General features: G+C 41.3%; 1 protein-coding gene across 2 annotated transcripts in view; it reads left to right on the forward strand.

The window, feature by feature from the left end:
- The first annotated feature begins 234 nt into the window (after positions 1-234).
- The window catches only part of greb1 (growth regulating estrogen receptor binding 1), a 30,209-nt gene continuing 6,000 nt past the window's right edge, over positions 235-24,443 (forward strand). The window contains exons 1-27 of one of the 2 annotated variants that reach the window (XM_034075739.2): positions 235-321; positions 10,041-10,228; positions 10,326-10,433; positions 10,828-11,004; positions 11,367-11,549; positions 12,600-12,713; positions 13,012-13,149; positions 14,906-15,067; positions 15,157-15,279; positions 16,138-16,323; positions 16,777-16,913; positions 17,495-17,771; positions 17,874-18,002; positions 18,097-18,294; positions 18,962-19,159; positions 19,268-19,451; positions 19,721-19,892; positions 19,993-20,129; positions 20,247-20,598; positions 20,723-20,838; positions 21,081-21,286; positions 21,380-21,920; positions 22,290-22,446; positions 22,530-22,632; positions 22,856-23,011; positions 23,904-24,040; positions 24,183-24,344. In XM_034075739.2, coding sequence (XP_033931630.1) covers positions 10,048-10,228; positions 10,326-10,433; positions 10,828-11,004; positions 11,367-11,549; positions 12,600-12,713; positions 13,012-13,149; positions 14,906-15,067; positions 15,157-15,279; positions 16,138-16,323; positions 16,777-16,913; positions 17,495-17,771; positions 17,874-18,002; positions 18,097-18,294; positions 18,962-19,159; positions 19,268-19,451; positions 19,721-19,892; positions 19,993-20,129; positions 20,247-20,598; positions 20,723-20,838; positions 21,081-21,286; positions 21,380-21,920; positions 22,290-22,446; positions 22,530-22,632; positions 22,856-23,011; positions 23,904-24,040; positions 24,183-24,344 — 4,734 coding nt within the window. In that variant the 5' untranslated portion in view covers positions 235-321; positions 10,041-10,047. The remainder of the gene's footprint in view (positions 322-10,040; positions 10,229-10,325; positions 10,434-10,827; positions 11,005-11,366; positions 11,550-12,599; positions 12,714-13,011; positions 13,150-14,905; positions 15,068-15,156; positions 15,280-16,137; positions 16,324-16,776; positions 16,914-17,494; positions 17,772-17,873; positions 18,003-18,096; positions 18,295-18,961; positions 19,160-19,267; positions 19,452-19,720; positions 19,893-19,992; positions 20,130-20,246; positions 20,599-20,722; positions 20,839-21,080; positions 21,287-21,379; positions 21,921-22,289; positions 22,447-22,529; positions 22,633-22,855; positions 23,012-23,903; positions 24,041-24,182; positions 24,345-24,443) is intronic. The other variant, XM_034075747.2, reaches the window with a different exon arrangement.

The raw sequence follows: 24,443 nt of genomic DNA on the forward strand, positions 1-24,443 counted from the left end.
ACATTTCTTTCCACAGGTGTATTTTTCGCTACATGTGACTGTGACATGATTTACAATAGTAAATACCTTTGAATTTGTTTTGGGGAAAAACCATAGACTGGGAAAAACGCAGTTCAGTGGTCATCCGCGGCTCGGACCATACCATTTTTCCTAGGAAGGGGGGAGGGACCTTTACTCTCTGGTGGATCAGAGGTGATGACACGCGCGACACCCAGTCCCCCGTAGGTCCTCGCGCCGAAGACATGGTGACAGCACGTTGGATCAACTTCCAGGCTTTTCATGAATAATTAGTTACTCTGCTTCTCCCGCTGGGTTATAGAGGTAAGTTCTTTTAATGTTGTTTTTTCATTGTTGGTTTTACCGTAGTTTTTTCTGCAGGTAGAGCACGTTAGCCTCCCTGTTTGTTGGTGATGAAAAACAGTCCTTCACTGTTTGTTCAGTTGTTGCTGATGCAGGAAAAAATATGCTTCAAATGTGCAAAAACTATGGCACTGCATAATAGTTTTGTTTAATGAGGCTATTGTGCTGGAAAATATGGTAGCCTACGTATGTGTCTTTCACACTTTGATCATGTTTATCTTCAATCGCCATGCTTTAAAGTGCTTTTCCTTCGTATATACTTTAACGTGGAGTTTTCGAATTACCTGGGAATCCGTTTATATCCTCCAAAGTCTGCATGTTCATTCCTATAATTAGGGTTCATCTTTAACTAGTTGTAAACGGTTAACACGCTTCTCCAATGTGTAACTATTTCAAAGCTATAGATCATTTCTACCTGGTCTTTTTCTTTGTTATGTAATATAAAGTAATGTTATACAGTACCTATTTGACTCAAAGCCTTAACCGATATTCAAATGCAGCTCTTCAAATAATTTCTTGTTTTCCCAAAAAAGTTATACTAAATTAATTGAACGATTAAAGCAATGTTGGGCTGCAACGAAAGAGACATTTGAAATGGTGTAGCTATTTTTATCTACTTGGTATTATGTAACACAACAAAATACCCGAATAGGTTCATTTTTTCCAAAAAGTGTTTCAACACGAAAACTGATGTATTGGAAATGTGTTACAATTTGATATTTGTACATACATTTCTATAATAGATCCTCTTATTTTCTTTTAATGATGTGGCTGTAGTTGTTGTGTGTACACGGTGTGTTGCATTTACTGGCTTCTGAGGCTGCTATAACATTTAATGCCAAGTTGATATGTGAATATCTCACATCACATTAGTTTAGGTTGTCATTGGAAAATTTGAAATCCATACCAACGTACATTTCCAGTCAGTTTGCACGCCTGTAGACAACACAAGTTCCCCTGGTGTTATGCAAGATAAGAGAGAAGAAGAAAAAGTTGCTCAAGGACGTGGAGCGAGATAGCAAAGCAACAGGCAGAGCAGGCATTGCATTTACAAGAAGTTGGACCTCACCTGTGCCTTCCAGACAAACTCTGGCAGACTGTATTCTGTAAGTAGACACACTGAGTGTTCTGCAGAAGAGAGACATACAGTATGTGTTGTCTCACTGTAGCTCGTAGAAGACAGTGTGTGTTTCCCATGTACGGAATTTACATTTTAAAGATTGCACATCAGCTTCACAGTTTGTAATGGCATGTATAGAGAGAACTCATTGTTTGTTTCTAAATGATGAGTAAGAGGGTTCTTGCCGTTTGACCCTTCCGCTGAGTGGTGGAGCGGCTCAGTGTGTGGATGAGTGTGTGGATGTCAAGCTGAATGGCTGGCTGAACAGTTGGCCAGTTGGCGAGCTGGCCATCGATCCAGTGTCTGTTGAGACAACTGTGAATGAGAGCATTTGATATGGGTCACTGGTCAGTGATTAGCTCATCTGACGGTCTGCTTGTGTGGTTGTGTGTTTGTGTGTGTACAGCTGACATCCCTTTGCATATGTGTTTGGCTATGGGTCAGTAATTACAGAGCATCTGCAAAGCTGGACCTTTTCTCCTCTAATAAGAGATGACCAGCTGACATTGCTCTGCCTATTATATCTCTATATAGATATATATATATATATATTCTCTCTATATCTAGAATATCTCTATGTCTCTCTATATCATATATATCTATAGATATGTATCTCTCTCTTCACACAAAAAAACCTAACACTCAAGATTTTGATGATATTGTTTTTCCACAAATTGCCACAATTGAAACGAATGCATTGGATTAACTGTTAACTTTGGCAAATGTGTGTGTGTGTGTGTGTGTGTGTGTGTGTGGTGTGTGTGTGTGTGTGTGTGTGTGTTGTGGGTGTGTGTGTGTGTGTGTGGTGTGTGTGGGTGTGTGTGTGTGTGTGTGTGTGTGTGGTGTGTGTGTGTTGTGTGTGTGTGAGTGAGTGAGTGAGTGAGTGTGCGTCTGATTGTGTAATGTGATCTGCTATGGACGGTGCATGGTGGAGGTGAAGAGTGCAACTCAGCTTGTCGGCCTGAAAAGAAAGAGAGAATAGCAGGGATGCCACTTGTGTTTGGTGTGTAGACTGGTGTGGGCCTGGCCAACAGAGAAAGAGCCTGGGTTCTTATCTGACCTCTCCCAGGATGACCTTTCACCCCACAAGACAAGCCTTTGTGTCCACTGAGCCTGAGCCCATGGGAGAGCGGTGGGTGCGTAGGTGTGTGTGTGTGTGTGTGTGTGTGTGTGTGTGTGTGTGTGTGTGTGTGTGTGTGGTGTGTGTGTGTGTGTGTGTGTGTGTGTGTGTGTGTGTGAGTAATATGTATTAGAAGTATAGCCCACATCAAAGTCTTACTTATACATTGTTATTTGGACTCACCTTTGACCTTGCGGTCATGAGACGTCCCTCAAACTAATACATCAGTGGCCTGAGAACTGTGAGAGGATTTATGTGGGTGCATGTATTAGCATGATCTGAGCAGGGCAAAATGCAAAGTCCTCCTCCCAAATGTATTCTCGTAGCATGAACCAGTACATTGCATATCTTACCAGTGTATTATTCAGATAAGATATTGTTGGTAGCATACAAATAGATGATAATAAATTATCCTATGTCTTTATTTTTTAGAATTACACTTATTCAATGCAGGTTAAGAAAGTTAAATGTATTTTAAAACGTTTATGGTACATCAACAGTATTGTTTTGACAGTTAATCAATCAGTCTTATTATAGTAGAAACTCCTTAAAAGGGCTGAAATACTGTTGTAGTGGTACTATAGCTTGTGGAATTGTAGAATGGGGCTCAGAGTTTAAAGGGATCCTAACTACAGGTTTGTATGTGTGAGGTTGTGTGTTTGAGGGTGGTGGTGGGAAAGGGGTCCAAGGGGTCATTAAACACTACAATAGTGTGTCTCTCCCCAGGGCGAAAGAAGGACAGGCAGAGAAGAAGAGGAGGGGGGAGATGAAAGGATCTCCCACGTCCATGTCAGGGAGAGAGGAAGGAGGGGGAGGAGAAAAGATCAACAAAGCTTCATTAAAAGTTTTACATTCAGCGTATTTCTCTCATCTCTGATACATGTCTTCTTTAAAGTGCAATGGCTCTTTTGGTTTGTTAAGAAGAGTTATTCTTTAATAAACATTGGGGTGGAACAACACTGGGAGAGTGCACATGCAGCCACATTTTGAATTGGCATTTTGTCTGAACAACACAATGTGCACAGCACTAGGTGCTTCTTTGTGCCTCCTTACAGCCCCTAGATTTGAAAGCACATTTTTATATTATAAGGACCTTATAAACTCCTGCATCTTCTGTATCCTCTATCAATACCTGCAGAAAAGTGTTGTCCAAATATCTTAAAGTCCACACAAGACACTTTTTGAAATGTGAGACAGAGGAATAGCAACCATCCAATGAAAACATGGCTTCAGATTACCGGTAAGACTTACAGTATGTGTTATATTACTTATTTTACTTGACAGTTGGTCATAGATTTAGGATTTTGGTGGAGATTCAATAAAATATGGAATACACCTCTCTGCTTTCATCTTCTCCCTGTTTCCCTCCCTGTCTCCTCTTCCTCTGGTTGTAAACAGATCAGTGTGCTCTTTGGTAGAAGGTGTGATTACTTCCTCTCAGCGCCGGCTGTGTTATGACAGAGCTTTTTGTCTCTACAAAGTGGTGCAAGGCTCTAAAAGTCTGCACCACTTCTTTACATATGAAAGTGTGGAAGCAGAAGGTGGCTGGTAAGGTGAGAAAAAGAGTGTGTCCATTCCCAGCTTGAATTTCAAGAGGAGAAAAATATATAAATAAGAAAAAAACGTCAGGATAATCATGTGGAACATTGTTTGATACCATGCAGATGTAGCTAACCAGTGTGGCTGCGCTTAGGTTTTTTGCAAAGATTAATGCCAAAGTATGCTCCCTAAGGGTGAGTTGTTATTACCAAAAATGTGGATGTTACTTTTTTTTAATTCATAAATATTAACAACACTTTTTCAATTTTAGGTTGACTTTTTTGCTTTTGATATCCTTGGTTTGCCCCCATCTTATTGCACAATAGGAACAATAACAAAGTTATTCAAATCTGTGGTCATGCAGAAAGCCAAAAAAATAAAGACAGTTCAACAACAACTCACGTGTTCTTAATATGTGAGTTGTTAACTTTGGCACAATGTGTGTGTGTGGTGTGTGTGTGTGTGTGTGTGTGTGTGTGTGGTGTGTGTGTGTGTGTGTGTGTGGTGTGTGTGTGTGTGTGTGTGTGTGTGTGTGTGTGTGTGTGTGTGTGTGTGTGTGTGTGGTGTGTGTGTGTGTGTGTGTGTGTGTGTGTTGGCGTCTAGACTCGGGCCTCATCACTCCACAGAATTTACAAAGAACATTGAGTGATGATTATATAACTATCCCCCGAGCCTACAGGTGGAAGCTGGGGTGGAGCAGGGGTGGTGGGGCAGGCAAGCAGCAGCAACATGAAACACGCCAGCAGGAACATGAATGTAGCCATAGCAAGGGAACAGCAGCAGCAGCAGCAGCAGCATAGCGAGGCAGAGGCAGGAAGACCTGGCAGCTTAAATAGAGCGGCATGTTTAGGAGAATGTGTTTGGTTGGTTGTTAGAGGGACGAGGTGCGTCCCATGTTAATGTATCATTGGGTGCTCGAGTTGACTGCCTGAACTAGCTCGCAGGCTTCGCCACATTTTTGGGGTTTTCTAGCAGTGTTAATTACTTACTTGGCTCGCTGTTAAAGGCTACATACTTTTTGAATTAAATATATAATATGAAAGGTATAGTTGTCAAGAGTTGCAATTCATCCCTTCAGGCAGCTTTGTACGGTTAGCTCGTCCATCTAAACCTGTGCCTTAAAATCATATCAAAATGCTTTTGTTTGACTGATATTGTCTTTGTCTTTGCCGTAAATGTGTTGGTTCCGAGACTCATGTTATGAAACAGAGAAAATCTTCATTGTGACTGATTTGAAAGGAAAGCTGTGATCCTGCTTAAATCTAATGTAAGACCCAAACAGCTCTAAGTCTGTAATCTGACTATGTTGTCTTTTCGTTAAGATGACCTTCAGGTTGCATGTCAAGGAGTTCATGCTACACAGTTTATCAGTCAGTACCTCCACAATCAGCCAAAGCACTGGAGGCATCGTATGCGGTGTCACTGTTCATCGCTAAAACCACAAAGCCGTACACGATCGCTGAGGACCTGTTACTCCTAAATAGTGTCAGTGTAGTGTTATTACATAGTTTGTTTATAATTTCACTTTTTTTTCAGTTACAACGCAGGTGTTTTTATTTTAACCCTTTCATGCATTGTGGTCACTACAGTAGAGACTGCTAATGTAATGCTGTTTTCTTGTATGCATGGGGTTCCGGCTGGTATAGTTGCATATCAGGCACCACAGTGGATTCATTATAATATTTGTGTATTGTATTTTATAGTTTTTGCATAATATATCATTTTGTTCATTGGTTTAAACATATATTACTTAAAAATCTGTTTACAAAAAACGACCATATAGGCCGATTGTTCATGCCCTTATTACGACCCAGAGACACGTTTTAAAGTGTATGTTGTTTCTTACACGACCACTAGAGGTGCTCTAGTGGTCGTGTAAGAAACAACATATTCCCGGCCTGTTCATTGCAAACGCTCCGGAGGGACGTTTATTCACAAATAACCCTCTCTGGAAAAATCCTAAATTGTGAAATGGTTTGGCCATTAAAATTCTTTTGATTCGATTTCTGGCGAGAAGTGTATATTGTGCTCTTAGAATCCACATCCAGTCCATGTGTAGGATCTATAGTTTGATAGATATTACGAAAATGATTTGAGGTCTCGCCAGGATAACGTGTATGCAGCTTCCATGTAAAGTTAACGTGGGTGAAAACAGTTTTTCCGGTCTCGAAGTTTTCATAATAAACCGGATATATTCCCCTCACTGTCAAATGATTACACAGTGATATCTGCATTACTCATCCACTAAAAAACATCAGTTTATCCTTGTTCATTACACAATATTGATTGGTTTAAATCGTGTACAATGCTTTTGTGTTTTTAACCTTCGATTCAGAGAAACAAATAGTTTTTTAGGAGTTTAGACACTCCAGTTTTCCGAAGACACTACACTACCCCAGAATCCCCAGCTATCGTTTGGGACTACAACATCCGTCTTGCTTTACAAACCCCGTGATTAGTCATAAAGCCCTGTGATTGGATGTTGGAGTGGCAGTGCGACAAGGTTACACTGAGTGTCAAACAGCTCAATGAAATGGAATGGAACCACGGCAGACTTTCCAAAACTGGAATTGGACGGGTCCCAAGTTGGGAAATGTTTTTGTTACAGCAGCATACTACTTTGTTCTACTCCACTACAATTCAGAGGTTAAACTGGCATTTTTACTCCATTACATTTATTTTAGTTACTTTGCAGATTCTGATTAATGATGTGAAATATAAACAACCCTTAAATCAGACTTTAGTTACACCAGAGTCAAATTCACGGAAGGTGATTGTCAAGTGCCAAAATAAACTATGCAATATATTAGACGTTAAGTTCTTTGTCAGACTTAATATTTATTTGTGGATATCCCCAACATTTTTTTCTTATTCAAAAGAAGACCTTAACTTAAAGTATTATTTAATGTTTAAATAAAGCCTTATTAGTTTGTCTGTTTTGCACATCCTCCTGTTAATATCTGTGGACGTCCTGCACTAAACTCAATTTTGTATGTAGGCTACTCTTAATATTTAAATGTTTTCATCAAATAAAACGTATTGAACAACAACATTCAATAACGTGCTTTAACCACTAGGCGGTGCGGGTTAAAAAACCAGTGGTGTAGTTAATAAAACATAATAATATCAAACATAATATGACTATTAACTTTATTGTGAAATTAAAACAGAACGGTAAAGGAAAATACAGTTTCAGTCTCTCGATTTGAAGCTTATGCATTGTACCATGAACCTGTATAGACCTGTAACAGTCAACTGCATGAGGAGTTGGAAAGGTAGTTCAGAAAATCAGTAATATCTTTAAAAACTACAAAAAAGTCCCTTTCTATCAGCTGTGCACCCTTATGGTGTAAATACAGACTATCTACTAATTGGATCAAATATAAAGGTCAGCCGAATGAGTGTTGATACTGCAAGGAGACGTATTGTGTGAAAAGAAATGGAAGATGTTGTTTAATTGTTGATATATTTATGATCCACGTCACGTATTCAGTTTTGGCGGCATCTCTTCCAGTTTGTCAAAAGGTCTTCTGATCAGGGCTCTATAAATAAATATCTACGGCAGATATGTAATATTTAATGCAGCCGAACCGTGTATTACAATGCCGTTATGTGATGACTTCCAAAGAGAAAAGCAAGAACACTTTATTTTTTTAATGTTTTTACGATTTCATATCCCATAAACACCATATCCCGACATGCATTGCGGCTAAAACGATCGATGTTTTAGCCTATCAAAACCTCTGAAAAAAGAAAGGTGTCTCTCAGAATCAAAAGAGAAAAACCTATGGGAAAAACACAAAAGCATTGTACACAATTTAAACCAATAAATGTCATATAATTAACAAGGATAAACTGATGTTTTTTAGTTGATGAGTACTGAAGATATTACTGTTAAATCATTTGATCATTGGTTTTATTATGAAAACGTCAAGACCGGAAATACTGTTTTCAACCCGTAACTTTACATGGAGGCTGCCGCATATACACGTTCTCCTGGTGAAACCTCAAATCCTCTTCGTAATATCTATCAAACTATAGATCCTATATATCGACTGGACGTGGATTCTAAAAGTACAATCTACATTTCTCGCTAGAAATCTAATCAAAAAGCGTTTTAATGGCCAAACTATCCTACAATTTAGGATTTTACAGAGAGGGTTATTTGTGAATAAACGACCCTCTGTAACGTTTGCATTCAACGGGAGCACTAGAGGGCGAAAACTTTAAAACGTAATTATAGGACGTATTAAGCGCTTGAACAATCGACCTATTTGGTCGTATGAGTTGGAGAACTTGTTGAAATATCCTTAGTTTGTTGTAATTCCTACATGAAGGAGTTAATAAATCACACACTGATGGAACATCACTATATTGTAATTATTTATATAGGCTTTTTCTATCAAAAATGTTCGGGTTCGGTCAGGGGTACTTGGCTGAGAAAATGTTTCAAAGGGGGTGTATTACTGAAAAAAGTTTGAGAAGCACTGGTTTAGAGGATGGGGATTAAGTTGGTGTTTTCTGTTTACAATCCAGTTATTTCCCTCCTCACTGATCCAGTTCTTTTAGCACTCAATGCCGCTTTGGGTTAGTCTGTTTTTACTACACATTTGTTTGTTTAGCATCTTATTAAAAATGAGGCATTATTGCAGCATTGACATGCGTTACTGCTAACACATTATTATTCAAATCTAATCTGTCGGGCGGTTGCTTTCATGACACAATGAAAAACATTTGAACAGCACTCCTTTAAGTCTTCTAAATAGTTGTTTTTTTCAAAAGCCTCAGACACACATTTTAAGAACAATGAAAATGTAAAACTACAAAAACCTGAACACATTGACTAAAACAATAAATCTAATTATTTAGAGCAAATGTATTCATTTTTTCATGTTGAACCGCAACAGTATTCAGGGCACATTTTCACATTTTACTTTCAAATAATTGCTTTTTTGGCGTGTTCCTCTTGTGTTGGAGAGCAGAGGAGAGGCGAACCAGAGAGAAAAACAGTGTGCAGCGTCTAGGTCAGGGTGTCCTGACTCTGTCAGAGCAGCTGATTTTATGGCATGCTGTCTGGACAGATGCCATCCACTCTCAATGTGTGTGTAAGGGCCTGTGTGTGTTACTGTGCCAGAGATGTGAAAGAGGTGTGCTTTCACTGGATTTCAATGTGTGTGTCTATTCATCGGTGCATAATGTGTGTGTGTGTGTGTGTGTGTGTGTGTGTGTGTGTGTGTGTGTGTGTGTGTGTGTGTGTGTGTGTGTGTGTGTGTGTGTGTGTGTGTGTGTTCCAATCTTTATTTCAGACTCAAGGTCCATATCACAAAAAGACAAAACACTCATCAGTTGTGTGTGTGTGTGTGTGTGTGTGTGTGTGTGTGTGTGTGTGTGTGTGTGTGTGTGTGGTGTGTGTGTGTGTGTGTGTGTGTGTGTGTGTGTGTGTGTGTGTTGTGTGTGTGTGTGTGTGTGTGTGTGTGTGTGTGTGTGTGTGTGAGGCTTAGACTTGACAATATAAAGCAGTACATGTGTTCTTCTTCTGTCAGAGGGCTTAAACTTTCAATATTTCATTTTCTTTGTGTTTACTATTATGACCAACAGCATCCTTTAGTTGTCAGAGTGTATTTCATTATTTTTTCTTTCTTAAGAGGACATAGTTAGTCAGATATGACTGGTATTTATTCAGTTTTTCTTGTTTCTTTCTCAAACTGAAACTACTTAAATACTAAATCATGCAGTAAATAGAAGGGCTGGTTAGTCTATACTTTGAATACCTGAAGGTTTGAAAGGTTGACTGTTGTAAAGTTCATTAGACACTTACCGCATTGAGCTCTTGTTAAATAGTCAATGCAACGTAATTGTGGTCAAATACTCCGGTCAAAGTTAACAGAATATTTTTTGCAGGACACCAATGGGGAACTCCTATGCAGGCCAGCTGCGGACCACGCGCTTTGAGGAAGTCCTCCATAACTCCATTGAGGCATCGCTGAGGTCCAACACCGTGGTGGCCCGACCTGTTTTCTCACAGCTTTACCTCGAGACAGAGCAGCCATTGACACATAATGGTGGGTTGCAGCGATGCAAAAGAGAAGGTGTGGATAATATGTTCAACAAAATAGTGTATTTCCTTAAATCTTTATCCACTTGTTTGTCATTAAAATATGAATATTTGTTTGTGTATTCCAATAGGCCGTACAGAGAATGACGATGACGACGATGAAGATGGCTCTGAGTCTAACAGTCCTCCACTACCCTATCAGATGAAGACCCCACCTGAGGGATGTTGCACAACAGATGGTTTGTACACACACACAAGATCTAAGAAAACATCATGCACATTGCTTACTGCACTGCATTACAGTTACTACTTGCACCAGGAGACAATAGAAGCAGAAAAGTAGCAGTCTGCATCGTGCATATCATTGCTCGTCTTACTTGATGTACAATAAGAAGTGTGTGGTGCAGTGGGTTGTGCGTTGGTGTTCGGATCAGGAGGTCACAGGTTCAAACCCCACTGTAGTCAGCATGTCGTTGTGTCCCTGGGCAAGACACTTCACCCCAAACAGCTCCTGTGGGGATTGCCCACAGTATTGAGTATGTAAGTCGCTTTGGATAAAAGCGTCTAACAAGTAATAAGTTAAAGTTATCTTAAAAGAAAAGTTACCAAATACCTGTCTTTTCCTTCCCACAGGCTTCTGTCAGGCAGGCCGGGACCTGCGTCTGTCCTCGCTGGCATCAGATCCCTTGGATGTGTCCGCTGGGTTCATGTTGGTGGGGGTGAAGTCCCCCTCCCTCCCGGAGACCCTGCTGGTGTGTGCCGTGGACCGCCGCTTCCTTCCAGACGAGCGGGGTCACAACGCACTGCTAGGTGAGGCAGGAGACTCGCAGAGAAACACTGTTTGATCAAAAGTCACAGTGTCAACCTTTAGGACTCCTTTATGTTCAACATTTTAGTAAATAGCTTTACTAAGATATTCCATCTTGGGTCTGTGGTTCAAATACAGAGGAGATGGGACAACCTTAGCAACAAGTCCTAAGACATAGGGAAACAGCAACCCAGACGCTCCAGATTCAAAACATACTATCACTCATAAAACTAATGGTGCACTATTCCTTTAAAGTAGTTGACAATGCATTTTTTACAGGACCAAGATTGCTCGATGTACAACTGTAGAAACATATAATGCAGCCTGTTGAAAACATTACATTTCGCATGTGTTCACCTTCCAGGCTTCTTAGGAAACTGTATGGGCTGCGGAGAGAAAGGCTTTCGCTATTTCACTGAGTTCTCCAACCACATTAACCTGAAGCTCAACACCCAGCCCAAGAAACAGAAGCACTTGAAGCACCATCTGTACAGGAACAACCAGGGCGTGCTGGTGAAAGGAGCTCCCATCTGCTGGAGGGGACACGGTGAGAGATGGATACCGTGTTTTATTTGGCAACTGGATTCCTTTTATCCCGCCAAATGTGGACATTCTTAGGATTTGATTTAGATGATTAGATAAAAAGCAGTGGCCATTAGTGCATCTCTTCTGCTATGGTTCTTTATTGAACTCAAGCAAGTGAGGAAAAACATTGGTAACATGGGTGGGAACTTAAAGCCAAAGCTTGATCAATGAATTACATTAAAGGTATTTATATTTAGGTCTAGCATTGTAACATGAAAGTCTAAAAATCTGATTTGTATTGGGATGGGAAACAGTGTGTGTATGGGTCTGACCAGATGGACAGCTAGTAAAGCCTTGAGGACAGATGAAAGGTGACACAGAGGCCACAGCCTAGAGGTCACCCATCAAATTAAAATGCTTTTATAGACACAGCCTTGTAAACATTTCTGTAAAATGCACACTAATCATGTGAATCTTCTAACATTACCATATTGTTTCCAATTGGTTCTTAATTCTTTCTCCTGTTATTGCAGAGGGAAATACAAATGTAGTCCTCTTTATCGGAGAAAGATGTTTGGTGTATCGGTGTTGACAATGAAAGTACATGTTATTGCCAGTAAGCTCTTTGGATCATCTTTTCAAAGCGTGAAGAGGTTCTGATATTGAGGAGATTATGGAACGTGTTTCTGAGAAAAACAAGTCTGTTGCTATGCAGCAATGAGGAACTCTGCTTACTCTGTGTCCATAAGACCTTACTGTAGCCCTACAGTTATCATTCATCAAACTAAACAGGCTGATCTAAATGTTTGTGATAGCAGAGCAGAGACAGACAGGAGTTTAACACATTGCGTGTTCACTGTCAGTAGAACATGTTGGTCTCATTCCTCATAAGTGACCCTTTTCCTGGCTTTTTTCATGGGTATGAAATAGGAGAAAGGGAGGATTATATACATAAGTATTTCCAGACACACTTGCGCCACAAATAAGTTAATGTGCCAAACTACCTCCGGAAATGTCTCTGTCTGTCTCGTCATATACATTTACTCAAATTGTGTGTCTGTGTGTGTTTTAGATGGCAGGATGAGACAGACGGTGTCCATTCTCCCAGAAGGCCATGTTGCATCAGATGAACCGCCACCAAACACGGCACCTACACTCCCTTTACACACACCTGGTGGCTACACAGGTAACACACACACACACACACCATGTGGAGAGGAACCATGCTTCTCTGGGATAGAAATGGTTCACTATTTTCTGACATTATTGACAAATAATTGACCTCGATAGCAAATTAATTGATAATGAAAATAATAATTTGTTGTTCCAGCCTGAAGTCTCTAGTTGAACTATGAGATCATTGAATAAATATGGCAAATCTTTTTGACAGACACCCTTTCTTGATTAAACTAGCAGATGGCTATTTTTTATGAAAAGTCATAATAATTCATGTTTTTTAAACATTTTCTTCTATGTGTACACAGCAGGATCAAATTCTGACCCGGTTAATCTGCCACAAGTAGCTGATGCCCCCCACCCGTTGACAAATGGCATCCATGTCGCTCCCTCCGTCGCCCAGCCATCTATAAATCAGTCGGGGCCTGGGAGACCCTCAGCTACTGGTACACATGGTGCACAGCTATACCTCTGCTTAATCCTGCTATTATCTAAAAGGATGTGTTTGTGTGATATGTATTTTAAAACATTTAGATGCTTTTTGTTATGATAACAATGTATTTATCAGAATGGTGTTATGAACACGCAGTGTTAATACTTTGAATTTACACTTAATGTTAGTGTGGGTTTTGAGGTTATATAATCTTTATTTCATCTTGATTCCTGAAATAATCCCTTTGAGAAAAACACAACTTTTCATATTGTGTTTTTTTTAAATATGCCAAAAATATAAAGCCAGGGGTAAATATTAAATAGTTTAAATACTTGTTGTCAAACCACTTTTTAAATATGCCAAAACTAAAGAGCTTATTGAAGGAATCTGAAAACTAACTAACTAACTAACTAACCATATTATCTGACTACATGTGGTCTGTTGTCATTAAGCCCCTCCCCTTGATTTCTTCAACAAACACTATCTGTGTGTGTGTGTGTGTGTGTGTGTGTGTGTGTGTGTGTGTGTGTGTGTGTGTGTGTGTGTGTGTGTGTGTGTGTGTGTGTGTGTGTGTGTGTGTGTGTGTGTGCGGCGTGTGTGTGCGGTGTGTGTGTGTGTGTTCTAGCATTACTATACTTGTGGGGACCTAAATCTGTTTACATAGTCACGTGTGGGGACTGGCTTCCCTTATGGGGACAAATTGGAGGTCCCCATGAGGGGAATCATTCATTTTAGGGTGAAGACTTGGTTAGGATTAGGGTTAGAGTAAGGGTAAGGTTAAGGGTAAGGGTAAGGGTAAGGTTAAGGGTTAGGGTTAGGCATGTGTTGGTTATGGTTAAGGTTAGGATAAGTCTCCAGGAAATGCATGTAAGTCAATGTAATGTCCCCTGAAGTGATGTATACATGTTTGTGTGTGTGTGTGTGTGTGTGTGTGTGTGTGTGTGTGTGTGTGTGTGTGTGTGTGTGTGTGTGTGTGTGTGTGTGTGTGTGTGTGTGTGTGTGTGTGTGTGTGTGTGTGTGTGTGTGTGTGTGTGTGTGTGTGTGTGTGTGTGTGTGTGTGTGTGTGTGTGTGTGTGTGTGTGTGTGTGTGTTGTAAAACTCTGCATTACAGGGCCAGGCAGCTGCAGTGTGTGTGGGGGGTTGTCCTTTGTCTCTCCGGCTCTCCCTCCCTCTCCCTCTGTCTGTCACCTCTATTAAACAGGGTTATAAAATTCCCTCTCTGTCTCTTCCATTTCTTAGCTTTCCCGCTGAATGAAAAGCTTCCTTCCTGTCAATGTTGTTTTTTTCATGACCCTTTTAACAAGTGGAGCTTTTATGTGTCTGCCTATTACTGCATTTCAACAGAGTTTGACAGGAAGAGGAAGAGACAGGTTAATGTATGACTAAAATACAACTGCATTACTGTATCCACAGAAGCCTACCCTAAAACATAATTTAGTGTTTATTCAGTTGATTTATGGGTTATTAGAATAAGAAAGGTGACTCCTCTGCTCTACAGGAAATCATTCTTACAGTAAACTGTTTTGTAGAAAGTGTGTCACTGAGAAAGAGCGGGGAAAAAATAAAACTCCTAAAATGAAATTGCAGAGACTAATATAAAGCAGGAGCAGCAAAAATATCCCTTTGCTTAGGAAAAAGGAGTACAAACTGTAATAGGAACATCTAAAACAATTATTAAAATAAAAAAATGATCCGTTAGTATGTTGTTAACATTAAACGTACAAACATTTACGCCAATGTGCTCCCTGATATTTTTCTCTATTCTGCAGGGTCCCATGCAAACGCTGGTCCTCCAAAAAAGAGGCATAAGGGCTGGTCGCCTGAGTCCTCTGCCAACAGTGTGACGGAGAGCGCTGTGAAGACCCCACCATCTTCATCAGCCTCAGCAGCATCATCCATGTCCTCTCTCCTCACAAATGGAGCTAGATCAGGTAAAATAATAGAAGAGACATTTGGCATATAAACAGAAATGACGTTTGAGTGGGTCTTTTTTTAAAGGTACATGTACTTGTTTCTCCAGAGACTGCAGCCCCGCTGAGTTCCTCGCAGGCTTCCTTGACCTCACTTTCTCCACCAGGGCTGGCAGTAACAATCCCTGATCAGCTGCTGCACACCTGCAGACTGCAACCTGTCATCTTCAAAGGTCAGATCAGCAACTTTATCACTGATATTGGATGATAAAATGCACTTTCTCTACACAAGTTTATTTGTACTTGTGACAGAGTTGACTCACAAATCAGTCAAAGTCATTAATGACCAGCTGGTGTTTGGTGATCATTTGACAACCAGCTCTAAGTACTGGACTTTCTCAAGCAGGTCAACATGTCTTCAGGTCTTTGCCCAACAGATGGTCAGGTTAGGGTGACTCTCCTCACAGGTTAGAGGTCAGCCAACTCCTGAGGCCTTTCCTCAGTCTATGTGCCCGCCCTCCAACCTTTTCACCTCTTTGTATCACCTGTCAACTCATCATCCTCTCCATCTTCTCTGCTCCAAACCACCACCTATACCCAGTGGTTTGTTTCTGCCCTTCACCTCTCCAAGCAACAAACTTGTCAGTTCCACTTAAGTTCCCTTTGTGCCTGCCATTATATATTCCTATTCCTACTATTACCCCACTGTGTCCCTTGGGATTAGATAGAACTGCATTTTCCCACGACTCAATCCTGTACAACAACTGTTCTCCACTTGGGTTCATTGCAAGACTTTTTTAAGTAACTGATAGAAATACAAAGCAATTCAAAATCTAATATAGCAAATCATACAAATGTTTAGAGTCTTTTCTTATCAAAAAAGAGAATCGTAGGCGCAATTGACCCATAAAGATGTCTGCATTGTGTCTTTTTGGCTATCTATTGTCATGTTTAGGAACAAGTTATTCCGGATAAACATTACAACGCATACAGAAGTGAATTTGATCGGCTAACGTGTATTGTCAAATCCACCACCTGAGTCCAAGTTATTTCCAGCCTCCTCACTTTGTTCATCCGTCTCATTGATACAGGGCATGGCTCTCTCCCTCAGCTGACTGGAAACATCAGTGAAGTACTCCTCAGTTCTCTGCTCCAGAGCTGTTACCTGAGCTCCCAGACACTCCCCAGAGTCTACCAGCACTACGGACCATCACCCATTCAGCCATTGTCAACAGAGATGCAGATTCTTCTCACAGTCTACTACCTTGTTCAGCTAGGTCCGTGTAAAACCTTATTGTAGAAGAAAGGCTTTAAACATACACATTTCACATAAGATGGCGCCGGTGATGAGGGCTGCCGTGTCTTTTGCTCCTCTCCAACTCTGCATTTTCTTCGCTTTATTTCAGTGTTTGTTTACTTTTTATTTACTTGCACTATCAGTTTTATTGTGTTGCACTGCTGGAGGAGCCTGTGACCTAAGAATTACATTGTGATAACTACCGGTACACTGTAGCTATGTACGTATGATAATGAAAGCCTTGAATCCTTGAATCCAAAGAGCAGGCAGAAGATTGACCCTTCATGATATCTGTTTTAATAATGGCCACTAGGAGGCAGGTTTTAACAATGAATCAATATTATGACCTTCTTTTGTTTATCACCAAACTAGAATTTGAATTGAATTCTCTAATGTATTTTGCATTGTTGTCCACCACATGTATTCATCCCAGGTCCTGACCAGGTGCCCCTGATAGAGGACTTGGAGCAGATATTCATGAGGTCATGGAGGGAGTCTCACCTCAGCGAGATCAGACAGTACCAGCAGCCTCAAACACCGGCCAGCCAAGGGAGGCACTACGGCATAGAGGTCAGATGTCTGAGACTATCCCATTATCAAATGTTACATTACATATGATATCATATAGAAAGAATATCGTTTTTAAGTATATTTTAGCAGGAATATTCCCTGTATATTATAATAATACATTTAGAATCTATTTTACAAGTGAGTCCTGGCAAAGACAGGAGCATAACATTTGTCACATAAATGAGACAACATCCTTAAATAATACTAAAAGGCAAATGACATCAAACAACAAATTAGTCATTGTTGGGTAACAGCACATGTGTATTAAAACATAGCTAAATTCAACTATTTGTGTCACGATGGAGAAAGTGGACTGATTTCATAAAACCTCATAGGCCAGATTTTATTTTTACAAACGTATGATTTTACTGTGAAGTCCTGATCACTCCCTAATGTTCGTATTGTTTGTACTTTTTACTGTTTTTATTTTATCTTTGTGTAAAAAAGAAAAACAGACAAACTTAAGATGTACAATTACTGTGTCTTGAAAAAACACTGTGTAATTGTTTGCTGCCAAATGTCAATAAAATATATATTACAAAAAAAAAACATTGCTTAATTCTTCTCTACTCTGCCTCCAGACCTCTTCCATCCTGCCTGGGCTCCCCCAGCATCTGTCCCTACTTCCCCAGAGCCAACAACCTTTGACCCCCAGTCAGCTTCCTTGGCTGGCCCAGCTGGCTGCGTCGTCTTGTGGAGAGGGCGTGGTGGTTTTAGGGGAGAAGATTGGTTCTTTGGCTCAAGGCCTTCAGCAAACAGTCAGCAGGTTGATGGAAGGACGTCTTGAAAACACCAACTACGTGGCCATTATCGTCACTGTACCGGGACAGGAAACTCAGTCCTGTGTGGTCGTCACAGGTGGGAGTTTTGTTTTTGTATGTAAATGTTGTTAAATTGACCAGAGCGTTAAACAGAAATAATAAGCAGACTTTTATTTGATTGCCTTTGTGTGTGTTGCAGGTAAACACCAGTGTCGTGCCTTGGCAGAGAGTATGTACTCTCCCAATGAGGGTCTTAAAGAAATAAACCACCAGCTCTCCCTTGGTGCTGCCCAGGAACTCATCCACTACTGCAATTCTCTCGGACAGGGTGTGTCTTCGTTTTTTATAATCACATTTCTCTGTATGTTCAGGTTTTTTTTGGCACGATTCATAAACCTGAGGTGTGCCTTTGTGTTTCTCAGACGGTGATTTGGATTCCCTGCTGGATAGTGCCACCTTAGACAGCAACGAGCCCTCTCCCTTATCCAGTTGTTTGGACTCAGCTGAAGAGAAGAGTCTTAAAACTACACACAGTCCCAAAGACACACCCAGTCCAAAGAATTCAAAAGACTCACCCAGCCCTAAAGGGAGAACTTCAAGTCCCAAAGACACCTGTTCAGGTGAGACACAGAAAGGTTGACAAGACTCTAAGGCAAGGCAAGGCAAGGCAAGTTTATTTATAGCACCTTTCAACACAAGGCAATTCAAAGTGCTTTACAAAAAACGAAAGACATTAAGAAAATGGCATTTAAAATCAGTCATTAAAAAGAAAAGATAATAAAATAAACATTAAAAGAAAAAATACATGGATAAAAGTTACAGTGCCATTTAAGATATGAATAGTTCAATTAAAAGCAGCGACAAAAAGAAAAGTCTTTAGTCTGGATTTAAAAGTAGTCAGAGTTGCAGCGGACCTGCAGTTTTCAGGGAGTTTGCAGTTTTCAGGGAGTTTGCAATTTTCAGGGAGTTTGTTCCAGATATTTGGAGCATAAGAAGGTTTTTCCACAACTGTAATCCAAACGATTTCATATTTTTTTTATTAAACACCATTTGGTTTAGTCTTACCTGTATTTTTCTTTGTTTTGCCTTTTGTCAAATTGCTGATGCAACTCTTCCTTGGAATTCATTTTTATTCAATAGAAAATATGGAAGAATAGTCATAGATGATATCTTCATATATATTGTTGTGTCCCATTCTCATTTTGCACAGTTGTTAACAGGACTATCAATATATTTAATATACATATTTGATTGAATATGATGACATGAATTTGTGTCTGTGTGTAGAATACTCCGTAAAGTGGCGTGAGGTTCGTCCCATCCAGCTGGCGGTGGCCAGAAAGCTGCTGTCCCATGTCTGTGCCATAGCAGACTCCAGTACACAGAACCTGGATCTTGGCTCCTTCGACCGGGTCAGCTTCCTCATCCTGGTCCCACCCTCTGAGGTCACATTTCAGCAAACTGTTTTCCACCTCTGGAGCTCTGGTTGGTGACATAGCTCTTTATTCCATAGCAGTATTTTTCCAATCATTTGTTGTCTTTTAAATAGTGTGTTTTTATGTTGATCCTATTTTCTTTGGCTGCTTATCTCAGGTGTCCTTCAGGAGCTGGGGGGTTTAGACCAGGAGTGTGTGTCTCAACGGGAGGCGGAGCGGTATGTGGTCAAGATGGACCAGAACGCTCAGGCACGAATTGAAAACCTCATCCAGGAAGCACAAAGCAACTCCTACACACTCCACATCCTGGTCCATGACCACGCCCACTGGGACATCAACAGGTGTGTGTGTGTGTGTGTGTGTGTGTGTGTGTGTGTGTGTGTGTGTGTGTGTGTGTGTGTGTGTGTGTGTGTGTGTGTGTGTGTGTGTGTGTGTGTGTGTGTGTGTGTGTGTGTGTGTGTGTGTGTGTGTGTGTGTGTGTGTGTGTGTGTGTGTGTGTGTGTGTGTGTGTGTGTGACAACCTGGTACAACAAGAGCATCAACAAAGCAGTAAAGTGCATTTTCTCCTTTTCTCTCTCTGTCTCTTTCTCTCATTCTGTTCTTCCCACAGTAACTCAGATAGTGGACTGGGTCTGGTGGATCAGCTGTTAAACTCCCGTCAGGTCAGAGATGCTTCAAACATCCTGATTCTCCACGTCACCTCCTTCCCCTTCGCTCTGCAGACACAGTATACCCGCATCAGTCCCTACAATGAGATCCACTGGCCTTCTGCATTCAGTAATGTAAGACTGAATTCTCTGTGTGATACAAACGCACAATTGTGGCACATATCTGCACGTTGGTTGCGAGTTTTCACGTGTTACATTGTGTGATTTTGTGTAGGATGTGGACCTGTATCATGAGAAGACGCGCTACTTTGGTGTGTCGGAGCTTTTAGAGTCGACCCGCTCAGGGAGCAGTCTGCCTCTGATGCGTTATGATTCATCCTTTGAAAGCATGGCATCTGCTCTGGAAGAAAGGTAAAACAAACACATATTTAATCAACACAAACACCCTATTATTCATAAGCAAGTCTGAATAACTTGATTGCCTACACAAAAGCGTAAAAGCCGTTAAAATGTCTCTCTTTGTCCCAGGTTTCCTAAATTGCACAGCTCTGTGATCCGGACCACAGTTTTGATCCAACACTACTGCGTGGCTCTGATGGCTGCATCCGGCAAAATCGGCAGCTCCCACAATCTCCACAAACACACATCAGTGGAGACCCTAGAGATTGTACAATCACTGCTCACTGCGGCCCAGCAATGTCCCACCCACCATGGGCACATGGTCCTGCTGCGGATCCCCTCTCAGTCTCTGGCAGCATGGGCCCACCGGCGGCTCTCCAGAGTGAGGAGGCAGCTGGGTCTGGAGGACACTTTTGAAATCATACTGGGGAATCCAAACCAGGCTCTGAGTATTGGACAGAGCTTCACTGATCAGATCAAGGTGGGCTAGTGGGTCATAATATCATGAGATACAGGATAAATACTTGAATGATTTGTGTTTTTACGCGTAGAGAATTACACATACACTGAATGACTGTGAAAATTGCATATTATCTGTCCTTTAGACTTGGCTAAAGATCCAGGATGCTGACTGGGTTCCTCAGACCTACCTAGAGCTGGAGGCCCTTCCCTGCATCCTGATCCTATCAGGAGCCGAGCCCCAGGGGGAATCTATGCCAAGGTACACACCAAAAGCTCTAATCCTAACTCCATGACTTTCATGAGAAACCTCAACCGAATCTTCCCAACACTTTCCATTGGGAAATGTTAACTTTATGTAAAGAAATCAGGTTTTATTTGAAGCAAACCTGAGAATAATGAAATCTCCTCTAAGTATTACACCATTGTGTACTTCCAGGTAAGCCAGAGACGGTGAGGTAAATATAATCTGGAGTTTAAACAGTGAATGTATTCTGCCCTCAGGTCATTGAAGTACTGTGATCTCAGAGTGATAAGCTGCTCCTACCTTCAGCGAACCACACTGGAACAAGAGCTAGGTCTGGCTGCTTATCTCGTGAGAGCAGAGTCTCGACCCCCACACAACCCCGGACCGGGAAGTGACCTGCTGGAGAGTGACGCAGCGAAACTCAGCAGTACTGACAACGAGGAGGAGGAGGGACAAGAGAATAGTGAGATACAATGAACTATAGTGTGAGATGTCAAAAATGTGTGTTCACTCGCAACTTATTATTTTCTACTTACTCCGTTCCTTATGTTTCCAGGGGACTCCCCTCTGTCCAGCAGCCAGCAGCTCCAGTCATGTCCAGAGGGTGGAGCTTTAGATCCCTTCCCTGCGCAAAGCACCACCTCTCCAAATGTCCAGAAAGGGACAACAGACACCATTCAACCTCCCTCACAATCACAGACTCAACTCCAACCTCAGCCCTCTCAATCTTTTCCCTATCCTCCAGCTCCATTGCACCAACCTCAAGTGCAGAGTTTTTCCCAGACACAAACAAATTCCCAACCCCACACTCAAACACTTTCCCAGCCCCACTCCCAAATGCAAATACCCAACCCTCAACCCCCTCCCTCTGCTCAGTCACGTCGCCAACACTCCAAATCCACCTCCTCTGGCTCCTTGTCTCCGCAAGCCTCCTCTCCTCACCTGAGCTGCTCCTGGGCGCGAGGTGTGAGTCGCCCGCCCTCTGTGCTCCTCCCTCGGGCCCTCTACGATATTATCACAGCCAGTGACAGCAGCGGGCTTCCTCGATGTACATCATTCCTGCCGCACATGTCTGTCGCATGGGCAAGCAGCTTCAGGTAAAAGTGAAACACAACAATACATACAGTGTGATATAAATATATAAAAGCTCACCATGTATCAGCCACTGGCGTGTAGCAATCAGAAATTGTTGACCAACACATGTTCATCTTACTGTTTAAGATAAAGTAAATTGGCTCATTGTGAAATAATATTTCGAATTAAAATTCTGTGAGGGTAAAAAAGTCTGAACAGTACGCCTGAGTTGATTTGCTTAATTACTGTGATCCTGTTTTATTTCATTACTACCAGACTGAAACACAGACTGAAACACAGATTGGTACTTCCAGACCTTTCACCTATTATGTGTCACGGAGAAATCAGATGATACCTCAGAGGAAATTCATTACGAAATATTTTGTGTGCAGGCCCTTGCTGAGTAAGATGATGACATGTACAGAGCAGTCACTGTACTATCGCCAGTGGACGGTCCCTCGCTCCTTCCACATGGACAGCAGCAACCGCACTGAAGGACGAAGCGACAACTTTCATCCTCGCAGGCTGCTGCTCAGTGGACCTCCACAGGTTCTTATTGTCTTCATTTCTTTTTTTATTCAAACTCAAGCTCATGATAGTCTGTTTGTTTACATTTCTCTTGTCATCGTCAGGTGGGTAAGACAGGAGCATACCTGCACTTCCTGGGTATTCTGTCCCGGATGCTGATCAGGTTGATGGAGGTGGATATCTACGATGAAGAAGACATCAACTACAGTGAGTATTTTTTTTGCAGTTGCCACTGTTTCTCTGGCCATCCAATCTACCTTAATTTTCATTATTTTCTAATTTTCAGTGTCTCACTATTGTTGCCGCTAAATCATAGGATCATATATTGAGGATTTTGTCAATTTGTCTTCAGAATATATGCTTATATTGAAGTCTCCTCATGCTGTAAACTCCAAATGTAATGCATACCATTTTAAATGTGTTTCTAAAGGCTGTCAGGCTGAGGGTGTGCTGTACCACCCATCCAATGTTTCCTGGCCCAACCCAGACATTGTGAAGACGATGCCCTTTGACTACACCATCCATGACCCCAAATATGAGGAAATCAGCTCTGTCTACTGCCCTGGATATAAATCAAGTGCTGATGGTAGGCACAGTTAGAACATACACACAAACACACAATACAATATATTCTCACACAATTAAACTATATTTAAAAAACATTGATGTTCTCTAATGTCTTACTTATAAATACAAATCCTAAGACCAGGGCCATCCCTACAGGCCGATCATGCAGGCTGCATGGGGCCTCGGCTTATGAGCTTGGCTTGTGCGCAGTTCTCAGCGCAGTTCTCCGCGCAGTTCTCTGTCTAGTTGGCTTAAAACGTGGAGCATTTTTTCCACCCTTATTCATTTTTATGTCAATTTGCACATTTCATGGTGATGCTCAGCCTCTCCCCTTAACTTCTAACAGTCATCATCATGTCAACCACAACACAGAGAAATACTGATAGACATGTGTGTGTAGTTGATACATTGCTGACAGAGGGAACTACATTTGAATACAGATTTAAGAAATATCAGTTTTTGAGCATGTAATAAGCATGTTTTGTCTTGACTATATTACAACTATATTATAATAAAATACAGTATTTATATTATTGAATTGAGTATGATTATTATTATTATTTGTAGAAGTAGTTTATTTGCATTAATTATATTTTAATCTTTTTGAGGCTAGTATTTGGCAGGAAATGCAGACGTATTCACCTGTTAACGCATACTGAACGACATACATGCACATTTACCATTTACCTCACTGTATAAAAAAGTAACTGTTGATAATAATAATAATAATAATAAACAGGAATTATATTTGCAAAGTACTTTGTTTCCAAACTCCTGTCGGTGGGGGGGGGGCCTCATCTCACAATGTCGCTTGGGGCCCCAAGTTGGCCAGGGACGGCCCTGCTGCTAAGACCCGACATGCATGTTGTGCTATTGTCCTTATCTGTCTTTGCCCCTGTTGTCTTTCCAAGTAAACCCTGTGCGCCAGGAAGATGTTTACCTACGTAGGCGGACATCCAGGATCAAGCTGTCTAAATATGCGGCTTACAACACATACCATCACTGTGAACAGTGTCATCAGTACCTGGGCATCAACCCCAGATACCAGGTCAGCAGAACACACGATCTGATAACTGACATCACACACTGCTTTTGAAATCTAAATGACTCTGCTGATAAGACCAGGGCGGTGGTAGTGAAGTCGTTAGGGACTTGGCAATAATGTATGTCCTCTTTTACTTTATATTCAGATGTATGAGTCCACACTACATGCCTTCACATTCACCCATCTTCTGCTTGGGGAAGAGATCCAGCTGTACTTCATCATCCCCAAGTCTAAAGAGCACTACTTCAGCTTCAGCCAATCAGGAGGCCAGCTGGAGAGCATGCGGCTGCCGCTCACCTCCGATTGGGTAAGTCCTTCCTTAGTGAAACAAAAAAAAACTGGCTCATAAGTAGCTAAAGCCCAGATTTATTTTCCGAAACCTCACACAGCTAGAATTGCTGCATTA

Source organism: Pseudochaenichthys georgianus, chromosome 3 (genome assembly GCF_902827115.2).
Source record: "Pseudochaenichthys georgianus chromosome 3, fPseGeo1.2, whole genome shotgun sequence".
Classification (NCBI taxonomy): domain Eukaryota; kingdom Metazoa; phylum Chordata; class Actinopteri; order Perciformes; family Channichthyidae; genus Pseudochaenichthys; species Pseudochaenichthys georgianus.